The sequence below is a fragment of the Labrus mixtus genome, chromosome 23 (genome assembly GCF_963584025.1).
Source record: "Labrus mixtus chromosome 23, fLabMix1.1, whole genome shotgun sequence".
Taxonomy (NCBI): Eukaryota; Metazoa; Chordata; class Actinopteri; order Labriformes; family Labridae; genus Labrus; species Labrus mixtus.
In genome coordinates this window covers 6,274,453-6,292,440 of record NC_083634.1, presented here as the reverse complement: position 1 = coordinate 6,292,440, position 17,988 = coordinate 6,274,453, and the positions used below count along the sequence as shown (strand labels likewise).

General features: G+C 45.3%; 1 protein-coding gene across 1 annotated transcript in view; it reads left to right on the top strand.

The window, feature by feature from the left end:
• Positions 1-17,988, top strand: part of adam19a (ADAM metallopeptidase domain 19a) — a 154,543-nt gene that overhangs the window by 25,933 nt on the left and 110,622 nt on the right. The window contains exon 2 of the mRNA XM_061030910.1: positions 1,679-1,758. Coding sequence (XP_060886893.1) covers positions 1,679-1,758 — 80 coding nt within the window. The remainder of the gene's footprint in view (positions 1-1,678; positions 1,759-17,988) is intronic.

Here is a 17,988-nt window from a genome sequence, read left to right as displayed (position 1 = left end):
GCTGGAAGTTATTATTTGCATGATGATGTTTAATATTATGAAAATAAAAACTAACAAAACTCACTTATTTTTAAAGATTTACAGATGTTGCTGATATTAAGTATTTCAAGACACTCAAAGAAATGACATCACAAAGAGCAAATCTACCAATGAAGGCCCTGGCAGCCTCACAGCCTCGTTTTTATTGCAGAATTGTAAGAACTGAAAGCTTCAAACATGGAGAGAGATCTTGAGAAGGGATCTTCCTTTGTGTGTTTGTTTGATTGAAACCCTCGATAAACTTCAGGCGGGGTGACTCTGTGGGTCCAGTAAACTCTTTGTCTTTCAGATGAAATCAGCTAAATGTTCCCCAGAGTTGAAATGAAAGTCGACTCTGTTCATTATTATTCTGCAGAAACAAAGCAGAGATGTTCCCGAGCTATCTGTGATAGAATACACGGGCGGCCCGGCCTGACGTGTATGAATCACTCTCTTTTAAATTCAATGTCCCGAGAAGTGTTTTTGTCGATTTGAAGTGAGCTCATGATTCATCGGAGCTAATCTAGTCATCCAGTGGAGATCGGTGCTCTGTGAAAATAGGAGCCATTATTCCAGAGAGCTGCATCGACTGAGTCAAGCCGAGAAGACAAACACTGGAGGAGGACGTGAGAACATAATGGTTTTCAATGATCCTGGCAGGTTTTTATTTTCAGGCTTTAATTACTTTTCATGAAGATCGATTGTTGTGATGAGCCGAACAAGGAACTCTGACACCAACATTTTCCACTGTTGACACGAGAGCCTCGCAGTGTGACGTCTGCACTCACTGACTTCAAGTAAACGTCAGTCATGTCGTGTGTGTCTCCATGTTTAGCATGAAGCCGATTGTCTGCCTCTTTGTTTTAGCAGAAACCCCGTCACTCTGATGGATCCTTTTCTCTTCTGTCTCTTCTTCTAACTTTGAAGATTTCTTTCCTCTACATAACTCTGGTTTGAGTCAGTGATTGGTAACTTGAGCTTGTATATTTATTTTCTAGTCTTCTGACTACTCAAAGCTCTTTTACACCGCAGGTCACACCTACACATTCACACACTGATGGTAGAGGCTGCTGAGTAAAGAGTCCCATCAGTATTAACTCATCCATTCATACACATTCACACACTGCCGACAAAACAGCAGGAGCAACTTGGGGTTAAGTGTCTCACCCAAGGACATATCGAACATGTGGCTGCAGGATCTGGGGATGGAACCCCTGACCTTCCTGTTAACAGACAGTTGACTCAACTGAGCCACAGCCGCCCAGAGCTTCAGTCTTCTGCATCATGTTGCTGTATATATACGCTGATGATGTCATACAATACATGACATGCTGTGCAGAATGCTGCAGAAACGATCGGGCAGGAGGGAGAAGATGCTACTGGCCTCTTTCCCAAGGAGTGTAATCATACACTGATACACAATAAACAGGTGTGCAAACAGGTTGGGAGAACACGGACGAGTCATACATGATATCAGAACTCCAACCGGCTCATGCTATGTTTACCAACCTTGAACATGAATCTTTTCACTTTTATAAGAATGATGTAATGCTCTTTTTTTTAACCCACGACGACGGTTCTGTTCTGACCTTCTGTGTACTATCATGTTCTATGTCAGCATTCCTTCATGGCATTAATCTACCTCTGTTGTGTCCTGCAGGGCTGCGTGGGGGGAGGACGGTGACGGCGCAGTGGCTCTCTCAAAGCCGAACCAAGAGGGAGGCCGAGACTTCAACACAGGTCAGATGTCTCATCAACCTTTCTCTGCTCCCTCACTCTGACCTTTTCTCTTGGGTTAACTGTTTTCAGAAGGTCATATCTCTGCTTTGTGAAGAGAGTTAAAGTCCAGGTCTTCATGTGGTGCCAACAGCTTCTTGTGCTGATTTTATTTATGGTTAAAGCGGTGTATAAAAGCAGCCACACAGTCATCAGAGACCTGAAATGTAAAGCTGCTGAAGCGTTCATCCCCGCTCTGAATGTGTCCAATCACTCCGTAATGAAGCAAACTCTAAATGCATCGTATGTCAGACGTTGTGTCGCCGTGTTAGCGTTCTTTACTCATTACTGTCGACCTTCGCTGTGAGGTTTCTTCTCCTTTAAATGCATCCTTGTCCCGCTCTGATTTAATGGAAAAGTGAAGGACGTGTGTCTGCTCTGTTTGCACCCGCAGGCGGTGCTTGACTCTGTGCTTGTTTTTATTTAAAAATATCTATAAGGGGGCTTTTTGCTGCCCTCTTTTTCTGCCCACAGATCGCCACAGTGTCCTCAGCGCTGTAATGTACCACACACTCTGAGACTGTGTGCCCTTTATGAGAAGGATGTGAGTTAAAGGGACGGACTAAAAGGTTAACAGGAGGAGGGAAGGTTTGTAAAAGTCTCTTTTAAAAGGTTCAATAGCTGCAGCTTGGAAACAGCAGAGAGAGAATACTGTCCAGTTTACCCTTCAGGCTTCACTAACCAGCTTCTGTTGAACATTTTCTACCGGCTTGAACTCGTTAGTTAGTTCGTTAGTGAGCGGAAGGGTCGTGAAAGATGGATGGTTTGATTTGACATACTGGTTGGAAACACGGCGGCTCAGCCCAGTTGGTTTCCTGTTTTCATTCACGTCTGATGTGATGGGTACTCGTGGTGTGAAGGTTCATGCTCAGGAGCGATGACTCGTTATCTCAGTTGATATCCGATATCTGTTGTGGTTCGACGTGTCGAGCTGAGCATGGACACATGACTCGGCTGCTTCACTCCTCTCGGCCTGATTTGTTTTTCCTTGGCATGAGAGGAAAAGTTGGTCTGAGTTTTGGAGAGGCCGAGAGGAAAAGTGAGGCTGCAGCCAAAGCTGGAGGCATGAAGCCCTTGGAGGAGCATCAGAGTGATGGACGAAAAAACAACAAACTAACTGCACTTCAGATGGAGGGTCACACACACACACACACACACACACACACACAAGCACATTTGCAGTTATTAGAAGTGAGTCAAATGTGTGACTGTGTCCTGATTGAAGTCAGATTGAATCAGAAATTGAATCAGCTGATTACATTTATAAGCGGCTCCCATGATCCCATTTGTCTTCTCGATGTCATCCATCTTTGTCTTTAGTCCCGGTCTGATCACGACCCCACTGGCACAGATATGACGTGTTCAATGACAGAAATAGGTAAAATAATAACTCCAGGTTGTGCACGCATCCTCATGTTCTTCTCCTCATCCGTCTACTTTAATAAGAGATCAAAAACAGATCCCTAAACTCCTGGTTTCAAATCATTTGAAGGACTTCCAGTTACAGTTTCTGCTAATTTCAACGGTTGGTGCACACTGCGGTCCGTGCACTACAGCACTGTTCGCTGTCACTGTAGTCAAGGCTCCAGTTTGCCAGCAGCGTCACTACGCTCTGCTCCGTGTCTAAAACACGCTCCCAGTCTGTTTTTGACGGAGCTCGCTGTACGCACACATGAAGCTGGACAGAATAGATTGACCTGGACAGGAAGTCAGACAAGGAAGCCCACAGAGCGTCCGGTCTGTTTCAAAATAAAACACAATACACAGACTCCTGATGGTATGTTCCATCACTTTATCAACATGACGTCTAAACAGAAACCGAATGAACAACAAATTAACCTCGGAAAGACAAACTGTTTTTTGCTCGTTGTTCTATTTTTACTCCCGTGTGATCTTTTAGTTCTCATGAGATCTTGTGAATCCCCGAGTCAAACTGCTCATGGCTCCACTCTGCGGTTACGCTTTAGAAACGGTCCCAGTGTGGTAGAGTGTGCAGGCTGTCGGATGAAGCAAAACCAAGGAAAACCAAATGGATCCTCTGAAACCACTAATTCAGAATTTCATCCCAATACTCCCATCAAGATTACAGACACACTATTTGTTGCACCGCTACGTTCATGTCCTACTGAAGGAATAAAATGTATAAAATAGTGGCAGTGAGTTTTCAGTATTTGATCATCTCGCTGTTTTAAATCTATCCCAGCCTTAATGCCCTTTAGACGCAGCTTTACTGAGCACTGAATGAATATTAAAGGGGACATATTCTGAAAAATCCACTAAACCCATCCAGTCCTTTGTTTGTGGTCTACATAAGTCTTACAACACAGAAAAAATGTGCTCTCCTTGTGATGTCACAGTGGAATCCCCTCCCCTGGTATCTCCACCCATGGACTCCACCCCCAGCCTGGAACAAAACTTTTAAGCAGGTCCGCCATTTTTATTCTCACTAGTGAAGGATTGATGTCTGAAAACTCAGGGGGGGTCATTGCATTTAAAGAGACACACACACCAAAACGGAGCGTTCTGAGAGAGCTGGTTTCTACAGGGTCACAAACCTCCTCTGGTGCTTGATTCATGTTATATTTTGACCAAAGCACAGCACAGATGTTTCACTTAGACCACAGAGGACTGTTTGAAAAGGTGGAGGAGGGGGAGAATATGTCCTCTTTAAAAACACACTGGCTGTGTTCAGTTCATTGACTTCTACATTAGAGTGACTTCTACATTAGCGCTTCAGGTGACTGAGTTTAACAGCGGTTTCACGTTCGGCCAATCAAACTGTGCAACCAAAATGAATCTGTTAAATGAGCTGAAAGAAAAACTTGACGGTTTAACCCAGATCACTGTGAAGTCTTTTAAGGCCACACTGCAGCGACATGCAGAAATCTGTGTGTGTCTTCATTGTGGTAAACGCTGGACGGACGTTGAAACGACGGCAGCTCTTCATAGATTCTAACTTTAACATCCTGTCAGGCCTTCGTCAGGTCCTCCTCCTCCTCCTCATGCTGATGACGGGTTGTCAGGCTCGGGCCGGCTCTCCTCTCTGTGCAGCGTGTAATTGACGGTGATCACTGGAGGCGTTTGAGTGCCTCCTGCGCATATCTTGCTAATGCTGATAATGAGAAAGTGGAGCCCTGCTGAGACACATAACCACGCAGGATGATTCACACACATCAATTCTTCTGCTAACTACTTCTGACCTGAATGCTCCAATCAGTTGTTTCTCTCTTTTTTTGTTCTTTTTTGTTCTGATTATTATCTCTGTTTGACCCCCCGAGTAGAGGACCAGTACTGAGGGCCGTGTCTGTGACTGCAGGAGAGAACATGAACACTTTCGAGCACGTTTTATTTACAAGGATTTTATTAAGCTACTCCGAATTCTAGTGTCATTGATTTTATGGAAAGAGCTCAAGGTAACTATAACCGTTTTCACATCTGCACTCCTTAAAAATTCCTAGATAAATTCAGGAGGACTGCTCCTCCTGATCTGGTTGTTCACACATGCACCTCACAGGGTACAATCTCAGGTAGCCCCGCCCCTAACTCCTCCCCTGCTGTGTTGAAGAAGACATGAAGCTAGAGATCGAGACCAAAAACTTGTGAGGTAAATGTTAACCAAGGGAGTAAATAAACTGAGAAGTAGGAACATTTTATCACTCACTGTTTAATCAGACATCATTCTGCAACCAGTGAAATCTCCCCCTGCTGGACATGAAGAAGAATGTAGGTTTTTAACAAAGAGTCTTCAGTGGCAGTGTTCCAAGGACACATGTAAGACTAAGCCCCGCCCCTTCACTTCCTAATTGCACGTCCAGAAAGAGAAAGATGACAACGTTGTGTCAGCTCCATTAGGAGGACATCTGTTAGTGTTACACTCACCTTCTTTATGTCTCTGAAACACCAAAGAAGAAGAAGCAGCAGCAGCTCGGTGTCAGAGGTTTCATCTTTCACCATTTGTTGTTGTGCCTTTATACTCCGTCTTATGTCCTTCAATTATTTGTTAGAGGGGAGTTCAAAGACCCGCTGTGGCCTCCGTCCTCCTCCGCCTCGCCGTTTTATCTCCCCGTCCTGCTTCCCCGTCGCACATCTACTTTCTGTCTCCCCAGTGATTAGATTATCTCTCACCTCAGCGGTGAGCGGGAGACGGCAATGACATTCAGCCTGCAGAGATTAGGGACATGGATCCACGCCTGCTGCAGACGCCGCGCGCGCGTGCGCGCGTGTGTGTGCGTGCGTGTGTGTGTGTGTGTGTGTGTGTGTGTGTGTGTGTGTGTGTGTGTGTGTGTGTGTGTGTGTGTGTGTGTGTGTGTGTGTGTGTGTGTGTGTGTGTGTGTGTGTGTGTGTGTGTGTGTGTGTGTGTGTGTGTGTGTGTGTGTGTGTGTGTGTGTGTGTGTGTGTGTGTGTGTGTGTGTAGTGTGTGTGTGTTGGGGGGGGGGGTCCACCTTTCTGCAGACTAGCGTTAGCATGCAAGTCACACCTTCACACGCTACGACTCACCTGAAAGCTGCCCGTTGAAACCCTGCAAATTAATTCCTGCACAGAAATGGTTTCCTCTTCCATTAGCCGACTGTGTTAGCATTGATCAGCGCATGCTTGTAATATGTCGCAGATCAATTAGCATTATTTAGGTTTCGTATTTCTCCTGCTTGTATCCCGGCGACACACCGACACGCTGAACGTGTTCAGACTCGGTCCACCCGGACGCCTCTGACTGTTGAGCCATGTCGAGCTCCTCTGAGCATGAACGCCTCTTATTGATGGATTTTTACATAAATGCGTCCGAGCTTTTACAGTTCCGCCTGGCCTCTCTCTCTCCCCTTGAAGCTTTTGTAGAAGACGTTTCAAAGCACTCTCAGCGGCAAATGAAGCTGGAAGTATTTCCAAAGTGTGCCGAGTAAAAGCAGAGATCCAAGGCCACTCAACGTGTCAAAGGAGATGCAGGGATTCAGCAGTTTGTGAGCACACATTAATGAATGTTTAATATTTCTTTCAGCCAACGTTTACTTCACTTACTCTGCATTTTGAACCTGTTTATTCCTGCAGGATAAAGTGATGCTCTATGAATATTTCTTTTCTTGGCCAAAGTGCACTTTGTTGGATTACTTTCTGCAGAATGAAATGCAAAGTAAGAACATGTTTCTGTATGCAAAAGAAAACTTGGACCTCGATGATTCGTGTCATCTCGTGAAACTCTTGATGTTTCTTTTTAATTCTTTGTCAGCTGCAGGGTTTGGCAACAATGAGATCGGTCTTCCAATATTACAGTTTAGAATGAGGTCAAATAAACATCTGACCAGTCAGAGATTAAATTAAAGGAGCAGTATGTAACTCTGACACCTAGTGTTTAAAATGGGTACTGCAGTCTAAATTCTAAACATCATAGAGAGCTGTCTCTCTCCCCCCCACCCCTCTCTGGAGTAGATGCTCTCACAGGTCACCATGTGTTGGACACTGTAGCTTCAGTGTTTATCCAGCTCTGCATCGGTCTGTAAACCTTTCTGTGTTCTAACCTCTCTCCATTTTTCAAAATCATCTCCAATATTGATCCTAGTTTGAGCACGTTTCTGCTCGTGGAGCTTATTAGAAACATGCAGAGGCTTTTTAGGTCGGGTACAATCACTTCTATCTGAACCACTTCTCTTGCCCGCTTCCATCGCTGCAACACCTGTTGACCTGATAACTGCTCTCATATCTGACAAACCGAGGGGCGTCCAAAACAGCCGTGTGGGGGAGCCTTAAAACCGCCTACCTTCTCTGGTCCAAACAAATCCAGATCATTCAGGAGCAGAATCTAAAGTTAGAAGGAGGACATACTGGCTGCATTGTTGTCAGAGAAGCCAGCACTTCAACATGTTTCCTTAATGTCTGATCATGTCTGACCTTATAAAGCTTTTTAGGGAGTACCTGATGCCGTTCAAATCCTGGTTAAGACATAACTGTAACTCATTGCATTGTTGTTTAAGTATTTAGTGCAGAAACAGATGAATTGAATCAGTTTTCTGTTGGTATTCAAACACTGCAGCTCCACAAACAGCAGAAGGTAAAGATGCTGTCTTTAAAAAAAACAGAGAAACAGAGCCGTCTCAGCTGTGCTGTTGTGTAAACTGAAGTGTCACAGCGTCTCATCACAGTGAGCTGAAGGGAAGAGACAAAGGGCATGAAGACACCTCTGAGGCGCTGCTGTGATTCTGGACTTTGGTCCTGTGGATGTGACCTGAGGGGCAGTTACTGCTGCCTGAGGCTCTGACACGACATGTTAGTGAGCTGGAAGCAGAGAGAGGAGAGAGGAGAGAGAGAGAGGAGAGAGAGAGAGAGGAGAGAGAGTAAAGAGAGCGGAGAGAGAGCAGAGAGAGAGAGGAGAGAGAGTAACGAGAGTAAAGAGAGAGGAGAGAGAGTAAAGAGAGCGGAGAGAGAGGAGAGGAGAGAGAGAGAGGAGAGAGAGAGAGCAGAGGAGAGGAGAGAGAGAGGGAGAGAGAGAGGAGAGGAGAGAGAGGAGAGAGAGAGAGGAGAGAGAGAGAGAGAGCAGAGGAGAGGAGAGAGAGAAGAGAGAGGAAAGAGAGAGAGGAGAGAGCAGAGGAGAGGAGAGGAGAGAGAGAGGAGAGAGAGAGAGAGGGATTGACTTTACCATCTGAGCCACAGCAGTGTGTAGCACTTGGTTGTTTAGTTCCCGTTGTGTTGTTTCCCACAGTTGCAGCTTCGTTGGTTGAACTGTTGTTGAGGTTTTATGGATTGCTTATGTTTTGTCTATTTGAAGGTGTTATCTTGAATTGCAGTATTGAGCTCTCAGGGCCAGCGTACAAAAGATCTCATTAGTTAGTTTTCACAGATCCAGCACCTGAAGCGTCGGCTCGGTCTTCAGCCTGCGAAGAAATCACTGTCAAGATAATCAGTTTCTTCTTCTTCATGGTTAAACACTCTGTGGTGTAAATACAGCACTGTCAGTAAATGGAGAGATTAAAACAACATGTTGACTCGTTGATGTCATGAAGGATCTGAGCGTCAGTCTGTTCGCTGCTGCTTCGTTTGCCTTTTCTGTCTCTCTTCCTTTGTGTACATCTGGCGATCGCCCGCCTGCCCGCTCTGCTGCTTTGTGTGTGTTGAGCAAAGTCAGCAACAAGCTGCTGCTGCTAATGTCTGAGTGTCTGCCAAAGCTGCCCTCCCACGCTCTGTGTTTCAGTATGTTTGAACACATACTCCTCGCTCCTATCTTTGTGTATTTAAAGTTCAGCGTCTCGGAATTGGGAAAAATAATATCTACCCCCTCGTTTGATTCTTCTTCATGACGGTGAATCCTCTGCAGAAGCTTTGCGACATCATGTGGAAGGAGAGTTGTAGCCGGGATCTCTGTGAAAATGTAAAGTCAGTTTCAGACCCCTCCTCACATCTTCCTTTAACCGCCACATTCATGCAGAGTTTACCGTGGACTGATGGGGTTGCATGGGACACTTAGCCATTGATTAGCCAAATCTGTGCAGTGGTTGTGTTTCCTGTCTGATAGCTCAAACATCTGCGGTCAGGGCGCGCTCCGACGGGGAAGCATCGGTGCATACATCATCTCACAGATTGCTGAAGTCAGCACAAACTCCAGATGTTTCTTTTATTCTCCGTCAGCAAAGGTCTCCTGTGGCCATCGCAGCGATGGAGGGGCGTTGTCACCTAAATTTATAAAACCAGTTCATCACTTTTACCTCTCGGGCCCCAAAGTCGTTTTTTTTAGTGGTCCAGGTTTTTGTCCGTTTTTTTGTCTCCCAGAACGACGGATATTTAATCCGTGTTGATCTGAGATTTGTAGTATGATGTTGAAAGTTTGGCTGCAGTTAAACTATTGTTGTGTAATATGCAGATGTGTGTGTGTGTGTGTGTGTGTGTGTGTGTGTGTGTGTGAGTCTTTGGACAGAAAAGCGCTGACTGCGCTCGGTAAAGTTTGTATGAAGCGTTTGCGCGCTGAGAAGAAAAACGCTGCACGTCCGTCCTGTCTCCATGACAACAGTCTGTTGACAACGCCCACTGTATGACCGAAACTGCTGCGTTACTTTTTACTGCAAGTTTTATATTTGAGGTCGTTTCTTCCCCGATCAGACACGGAGCGAGGAGGATGTGAGTACAAGACACGATCCGTAGGAGAGAAAACTACGGGGAATATCAAACATTTGGAAAAGAGCGCCGGTGACGTCAACAGCGTTTTTTCTGAGAAGTTGAAAGATTTTTAACTTGAGCGCCAAAATCTGAAAACGCTCGGATCGGCCAAACAAAATAGTGCGGAGAGCTCGGGGGAAAAAGAGGCTGGGTGGACACGGGGAAGTGCCCGCAAATCATCTCCATGACGACGTTCAGACGCGATGGAACAGCTCCTTCTACACTTCAGTCGAAGAGATTTATTTTGAAAACCTGACAGTTGTTGCTGCTTCCTGTCACAACCAACAGGGAGCGTTTGTTAGGAACTCTTATCTTCAGGTTTCTGGAGCGAACACAACACTCGCGCAGCGGGCTGTAACGCTACTGACGTTAACGTTCTGATTGATGTTTCGCCGCCGCCGCCAGCTGATACCTGCGTGATAGATACAGACACACTGAGGTGACACGGCGAGCAGCGTCTGAAGCAAAGTAACCTTACACACTGAAATATCAACGCCCCGACCCCCTGTGTCCCCCTCTACACATACTTCAGATCTAGACTTTAACACATCCACTGAACAGCTTTAAATCTCTGTGTCTTGAGTGAGAGAAAATCTCTGCAGAAGAAGAATGCTCGCCATGTTTGGATGACTGTTTACTTTACGCTGTGAAGTTTATTGACATGAGAACAGGAGCTCCCTAACATGGCCGCGTTTCTGCACCTTCAACAGTTTTTGGACGCACGTCGGATTTAAACTGAAATTGCAAACGCATTCAAAATGAAATCCTGCAAAATGTAGACCGGCAACCCCTGTGAGGACAGGCAGGTGTGTGTGTGTGAAGGTAGGTGAAGACAAAAGGGGCATGGCGGTGTCAGTAAGCTTTCATCACCTCCTCCCTCTTCTCTCCTCCCCTCTCTCTGTGTATCATCCAAGGTCGAGCTGCAGGGTCAGCGATATGAAAGCAGCAGGGTGTGGGTGTGTGGGTGTGGGTGTGTGTGTGTGTGTGGGTGTGGGTGTGTGTGTGTGTGTGTGTGTGTGTGTGTGTGTAAAAGTGTGTGTTTCTGCATCGTTTTTTCTTCCACTAAATCCAGACGCCGTCCCCACCTCGGCATTCTGTGAACCAAACAGAATCAAAGTGTCATTTCTGCACATCAGTCCAACCTGTCAGTCTTAATTAGAGACCTCGCATCACAATGACGGCCGCTCTGCGAGGGCGGGAAACGCTGGAAAAATATTCAGCGAGGGGGAATTACATTTCTAGAAAATTCTGCAGCACTTCAAAGAAAGCAGATAGTGTAAATTCATTTATTGCTCGTGTCAGCGAGGGTGCACCATTGTTTGATTTTCTCTCCGCTGGCTTAACGTGGGACAACAATGGAGGAAGAGGAATGTTTAAAGGGCCGGCAGCGTGACCTGATCGGACGGATCGGGTTGAATAACACGGCAGATAATTGATTCATGTGTAACCGTTCACGCTTTATGAGAGAATCCATATGGCTGCAGGAAATGTCAAGATTGTATAAGCTTCTTATTATGAATATTTGTGCAGCTGCAGAAGGAGGAAATTAGAGTGGTGTCTTTATTAATCCTGCGTGGTGGGAATGGTCCACCAGCGCCTGTTATTGGGGTTTTCTCATATCGTGGTGTCACTTCTTTTCATATTTTGCTTCATAAACCTGAAATATGTTCCATCTGACGCCCGGCGTACACTGTACGATTGAAGGCTGATTTAGACCCCATATTTGAGTCGTGATACTTAAAGTCGTGCAGATTTTCAACCCGATTGTGCGGCGTCAGTCGTGCGTACACTGAGGCACGGCGACCATCAGCTGCTCCCGATCAGTTCAGTGACTTTCTGACATGTTTGACATTTTGGTCGTACGACTGCACAAAATCGAACAGTGTGAGCAGAGCCACGAGCCGCTTCCTAGACCCCCCCCCCCTGATTTTACCTGCACAGACTGAAAAGACAGTGTTCTGACATCACCATGGCAACAACAGACAAGCCTGTTTAATCTGTTTAATCTGTATCTGAAGAGTCATGTGACCTCTGATCATTTCTTAGTTTTTCTGATATCCTCTATGTTGTCGGGGTTAAAGGAGACAAATCTCGTGCTCAGATTCTCCAGGTGGACACAAACACGACTCGGACCGAAGGACAGATGAACCCTCTGTCAGACGGAGTGATGACACGTCAGCTGTATTAACATCATAAGGTCGTCATACATCAAATGTTTGATATCTGTCCGTCTGTGTGGGTTATTAATCCTCTGAGTGACACCTGTGTTTGACGGATCAGCATGTCGGCCGTGTTAAAGGTTCATTCAGGTGAAGAACAGAGAAAACAGAGAACAACACAAACACAAGATCAAAGACATCACAGCGCTGCCTACACCGTCTGATTGACAGCTGATCAAAATACAAAAGCAGCAAAGCAGAGCACTCGTCACATGAAAGACACAAACAAGAAGAGGAAAAACAGAACAGCATCACATGCTTATTGACTCTTTACAGCAGAGTTACTTTTTCTGGCTCTAATTAGAGAGCAGTGATCGTCACCGCGGGAACACAGACTTCACAAGAATCTGTGTCTGAGAGGTGTTTGATCACAATTCTAAAATAGGTCAATTGTTTGATTCATGTTGATCCCATTAGTCCCGGAGCTCTGTGAAGACCTGAATGTTGCTTTTTGAACAATCTGCTCCGGCCTCTTCATTAACCTGATAACGTTTTCACAAATGCACTCCTGAAAATGTCTAGATATATATATATTTTTTTCAAAAATATTTTTATTGTACTTTTAACTTTTAAACACACATACAGACAATTCAAACAGTACAACAGAACAAACAACACACATTGGCCACAAATTACATTTCTCAACTATATCTGGCACACCCCATACATTATAGACAAAGAAAATGTCTAGATATTTACGGGAGGACTGCTCCTGAAATCCTGCTGATCTGGTTGTTCACACATGCACCTCACAGCCTGAACAGGTGGAGAACGCATTGATTGGACAAGGAGAGGTCATGAAGGCTCACCGGTGTCTCCTCAGAGGTACCTTTCTGTTCCTCTTCAGCCACGTTTCCACTGCAGGGAACTTTCAGCAGGGACCAGGAAGCAGGATGTGATTCAACAGAGCAAAAAGAACGACGGGGAAATGATGGACAGAGTCCTCTATACGACGCTATAATGAGAATATGTGTCTTTCTATCAATGCTACGTGTAGTTGAACAGAATCTCAATGTGAACTAAAGAGTGGAGAAGAACATACTGGAGAACAGGAAACATAATGCAGCAGGTTGATTAGAGCACGGAGATGGTAGAGGTGACGTGCACACAGTCTATGGTCGTGCAGCAGACACAAGCCCTGTTTCCACCAAGCGGTCCGGTTTGGTTCAGTACAGTTTGGTACAGTAAACCCTGAACCTGCTTAGGTTTCCACAGCCAACCGTACTCTTATTTGTTAAACAGAGTGTAAGCCAGATGGAGATAGCCCAACTTTTGACGGTGGAAACACCAATAAATGTGTACCGTTCTGAAACGAACTGAACCGGACCGCTTGGTGGAAAACGGGGCTACAGTATATAAACGTCACCACCCTCACCTACTTTCTCCACGTGAATTCTCAGGATAATATCCTGCTGTGTTCTCACTCTGACTTGCTTGCTCCTCTCAAAGACAGACTTGACAAAGCTTGACTTTTTACTAAAAATCTGCATCATGATGTTATTTCAGCAAACTTCAGACCCATTAATGTGAGTAAATCACAAGAAAATCAGTTTCTGTTTCAGGTCCATACGGCTAAAGTAATCCACAGTGAAGCCTCTGTGTGACTTACTATTTACATTTCAACTGAGACTCACCACTAACTGATGAACTACGCTCCTCTGGGGGATTTAATGAACCAAGCAATGACAGAGTTTATTTTCAGACGTATCTGGAGGGGGAAGATTTCACATCTCTTTTGATCCAGAAACACGGTCGCTTCTCAAGTTGCTGAATGTTTGTAGGAAATGATGCAGTGCACAGGTCCCAGGTTGGTCACATCACCCCCCCCCCCCCCCCCCCTTGAGAAAGTGCTCCCTGTACTGAGATAGCTGTAGTTTATATAAAACATCTGTTGTATGCACAAACTGCATTTAATGCATTTAAATGAAACTGACCCTCCGACTGCACACGCTGCTGGAGACACAGCTGTGCACAAACTCAGTTTGTTTTCCTGCCTGATTGACAATGAGACCTTAGCAATGAATGCTGGGATTGCTCGTCCCCCGGTGTGCATCTGCTTCCTTCCCCACATGACGACCGTTGAGCAATAAATTGGCAAACCATCTCCACTAAAGCTCCATCTGGACACAAACACATGACACCAGCAGCCAGATGCACAAACCAGTCTGTGATTATAAAACGGACACATTACATTTCAAATGGAGGCTAAAGCTCTGCTAGCGCCCCCTACAGGCTGAATCTTTTATTACACCTCACACTGGAATGGTCCATATGTTGACTGTTTTGCTGAGCCAGCAGGATGGTCACATATTTATATCTGTTGTAGGAGTGGTAGTTTCACTTTGATGTGTTGGAAACACTGTTTTTTTCCCTTTGGGGTGATAAATATCAGATTTATCTACATATAATCAGACAGTCTGAACCAGAGGACGTAATTACCACGCTGGTCATTAAGCATCTGTGTACGCCGCGTTCCATCCACACCGGGAGACACAACCCCAGAAGTGATGGAGCAAATGGAATTTAAGTGCGTTTTCCTGTTTGGTTCAGTTCTAAAGAAATCGAGTCCGTAGTGCGGTTCGTTTGCGCTGCTGTGAAGGCTGTCAATCAAACCGTGGTGCGGACCAAACAAGCATACAAAGACCGCTTGAAAAGCTGAGTCTTGGTTTGCTGTTTTCAGACTCTGGTTCAGTTTGTTTGTAGTTAGAACATGAACCGACCTCGATCCAACCTAACAGCAGGACGTAACCACTGTGGGCCCTCTCTGTTCATCATCACTGAACATGTGTTAAAGACCACAAACAGTCCGAGTGGATTGGCAGGTCCTGATTCAGGAGGATTAACGTGGTCCTGATTCAGGAGGATTAACGAGGTCCTGGTTCAGGAGGATTAACGTGGTCCTGGTTCAACAGGATTAACGTGGTCCTGGTTCAACAGGATTAACGAGGTCCTGGTTCAGGAGGATTAACGAGGTCCTGGTTCAGGAGGATTAACGAGGTCCTGGTTCAGGAGGATTAACGTGGTCCTGGTTCAGGAGGATTAACCTGCTCTTTCTCCTGAGTCTTCAGCGACTTCAGAACATCAGCATATTGAAGCTGCGCCTCATTTTCAAACTGTATCGTGTGCCTACAGTGATAAAATGCAGACAATATAAAAAGTGATGAGCAGAGCCGACACCAACGTGTGGTCGTCTGTCCATTTAGAAACAGCCAATCAGGAGTCGACAAGTCTTTGTTTACTTCAAAGATTTCTCCAGCAAGAAATTCTGACCAATCAGAGAGCATTTTCCTCGCTCTTCACACGTTTTGGTCTGCTTGTAAATGTCTCCGTTTGAACACAGACCAAACTTTAGGTAATTACACAACAATGGAACAAACTGGTCCATGATTCAGACCAGAGCAAACGATCTAGAGGTGTGAAAACGCCCTTAAGGAGAGATTATAGAAAAACCAGAGAATTTTCTGGATGTCCTCCCAGCGAGCCAATCAGGAGGTCAATTTTTAGAGAGTTAGGTACTTTAAAACATTCATATGATTTCTGTTTTTATGATAATACGTCAGTTCTGGTCGATGCTGGATCAATTCTCTTCGGTAGGAAACTAAATCCCCGTGATGGTTCTTAGACTGAATCATCCATCTTAACGGAGCTCATCAGATTATCTGACAGCAGCCGATGTGTTTCAGAAATGACTTATTGTGACACTGTTTACACACACATTCAATCCCCGACATTAATCACAGGTTGTTTATCAGACGGACGAACAATGAGACCTTGTTTGTCTCTCAGTGAGTAAGAAAGTTAGAATTCTGTCCGGTCTCGAGTTCAGAAACAATGCAGCTGTTTCCTCCCAGCTGTCTGAGAATCATCCAGAATTCCTCCTCAGGATTTTAGAATCATTCACGTCATGTCGTCTGAATCCCTCGTGCTCGTTTGCCTCCTGCTGGAGGTTTGATTTGTTGGTCTGAGTCTTAGAGATCGGGGTTTCCTGGAATCTTAATTCAGCTAATCAACCACTTTAAAAAAAAGAAAGAATAAAACTGATTTGAATTCATATAGGTGGAAACTGAGCCTCATAACGTCTCCGTAGCGTGCAGCAGTATGAAGCGTTTCTTGCCTGCGACGTGGGCGGTTCCATATGTGTGTGACGGGAAAGCTATGAATAGGAGGGGATTAAAATCTCAGGAAAACGCTAGTAGGTGGACCCTTAGCTACCTTGTTTTGTTATTTTATTCTCCTTACCTTATTGTCACTCTTTTAGTCTTTTACTGAACACTTGGTTGTTGTTATCGAATCACCACTTATTGTAATTTGTAGTTGTTATAACAGGCTTTATTTTCAACATTACACAAGTGACATCTCAAAAAAAAAAAAGAGCCATCAGAGACTTTTAGAGATCTGCAAACTGAAAGGACTTTATGTTGCCCCCCATCTCCTCCTGCTGCTGCTCTATCAGATCCTGATCCAGCCCATCCTACTGGACTGTTCCTCCCTCTTCAACACGTTATCTGTTAAAAACAGGGCCAAACTCACACAAGGTATCACGTTGCTGCCACCATAATAATTGGCCTCTCAAAACCCAACAGAACTCAACAACAGGACCATCACACCCATCGCAACCTCAATAGAACAGGACGTCACAAATCCACTAAACCTCCACCGCACCCCCACTCCCCTCAGGACGGAGGTACAGAGCATTGTGGACTACAAAGGGCTCACCTTGGGAAGAGCCTGATCCCTGCTGTTAATGTATAGCTTGCCCTGAACAAAAGAGTGGGAACTTACTCAGATCTTCCACCAGATACGTGTGCATTGTGTGTCCGCTCCGGTTCGTTATGGCTCCGTGCTCCCTTGTCCATCAACACCCACCGGCTGCGTTCTGAACCGTCAAAAGGGAGTGTTTTATTCTGAAAATAATGTTCTGTTTTGTTGTTGTTTGTGTTCACACTGATCAAATGAACTGGACTTTGGGGTCATGCCTCCTCGACCCGGGTCCCTAGTGGGAAACCGACCTGAGCTGTTAAAGGCATCTTTCATTTTTCATGCGCTCGTGTTCCTCTCGTGTAAATCACACTATGGTGATGTAGTCGAGGGGTTAAAATGGTTTACAGTTTCTGATGAAGTGTGTGATAGTTTGTACAAAGATAAGGAGCGAGAGACATGTCAACAGATGTGTATCTGCGGTGACGGAGAGCTCAGATGGATCCGCTGGGAGTCTTGTTTTGACAGCGACGGGGTCGTCTTTCAGAGCGGCGCGGAGGGAGTTTACAGCTGTGAGCGTCCAATAGGAGGCCGCTTTGATCAGGCGCTCTTCAGAAACCACAGACGTCCTCCACAAAGAGCAGCGTGATGTCAGTCTGCCGGGGTTTAGTGATATTTCAAGACGCACAAATGGGAGATGACTTGTTCTCTAAGCTCTTTTTTTGTAAAATCCTGAATAGGGAGTTTTTGTCCCCCGTCGAGCGGATGCCAACATGCCAACAACCATGACTCTAAAAAAAACCCCATGGAGGATGGCATCAGTTTAAAACGACATGTTTAGAAAAAGCAAATCTTTGCAACATTCAGCGTGAAAACCCAGAGCTCTTTTGTCAAGATAAGCAGCTTTATGGAACATCTGTGTTGGCCTACGTGATGAAGACGGTGTGAAAAAACATGAAAACAGTGTTAGCATGAAAGAGGGGCAAATTTATGAAGAACTTATATCTCCATCCATAATGACTCTTAGGAGACTTCAGTTGCCAAAAACAAGTTTCATGCACAAGATGTACTGCAAGTTCTGTGGGAGGAGGGCGACTGGCAGGGAGCCCGGTTTGTTTGTTTGAGTTAGTTTCAGTCATTT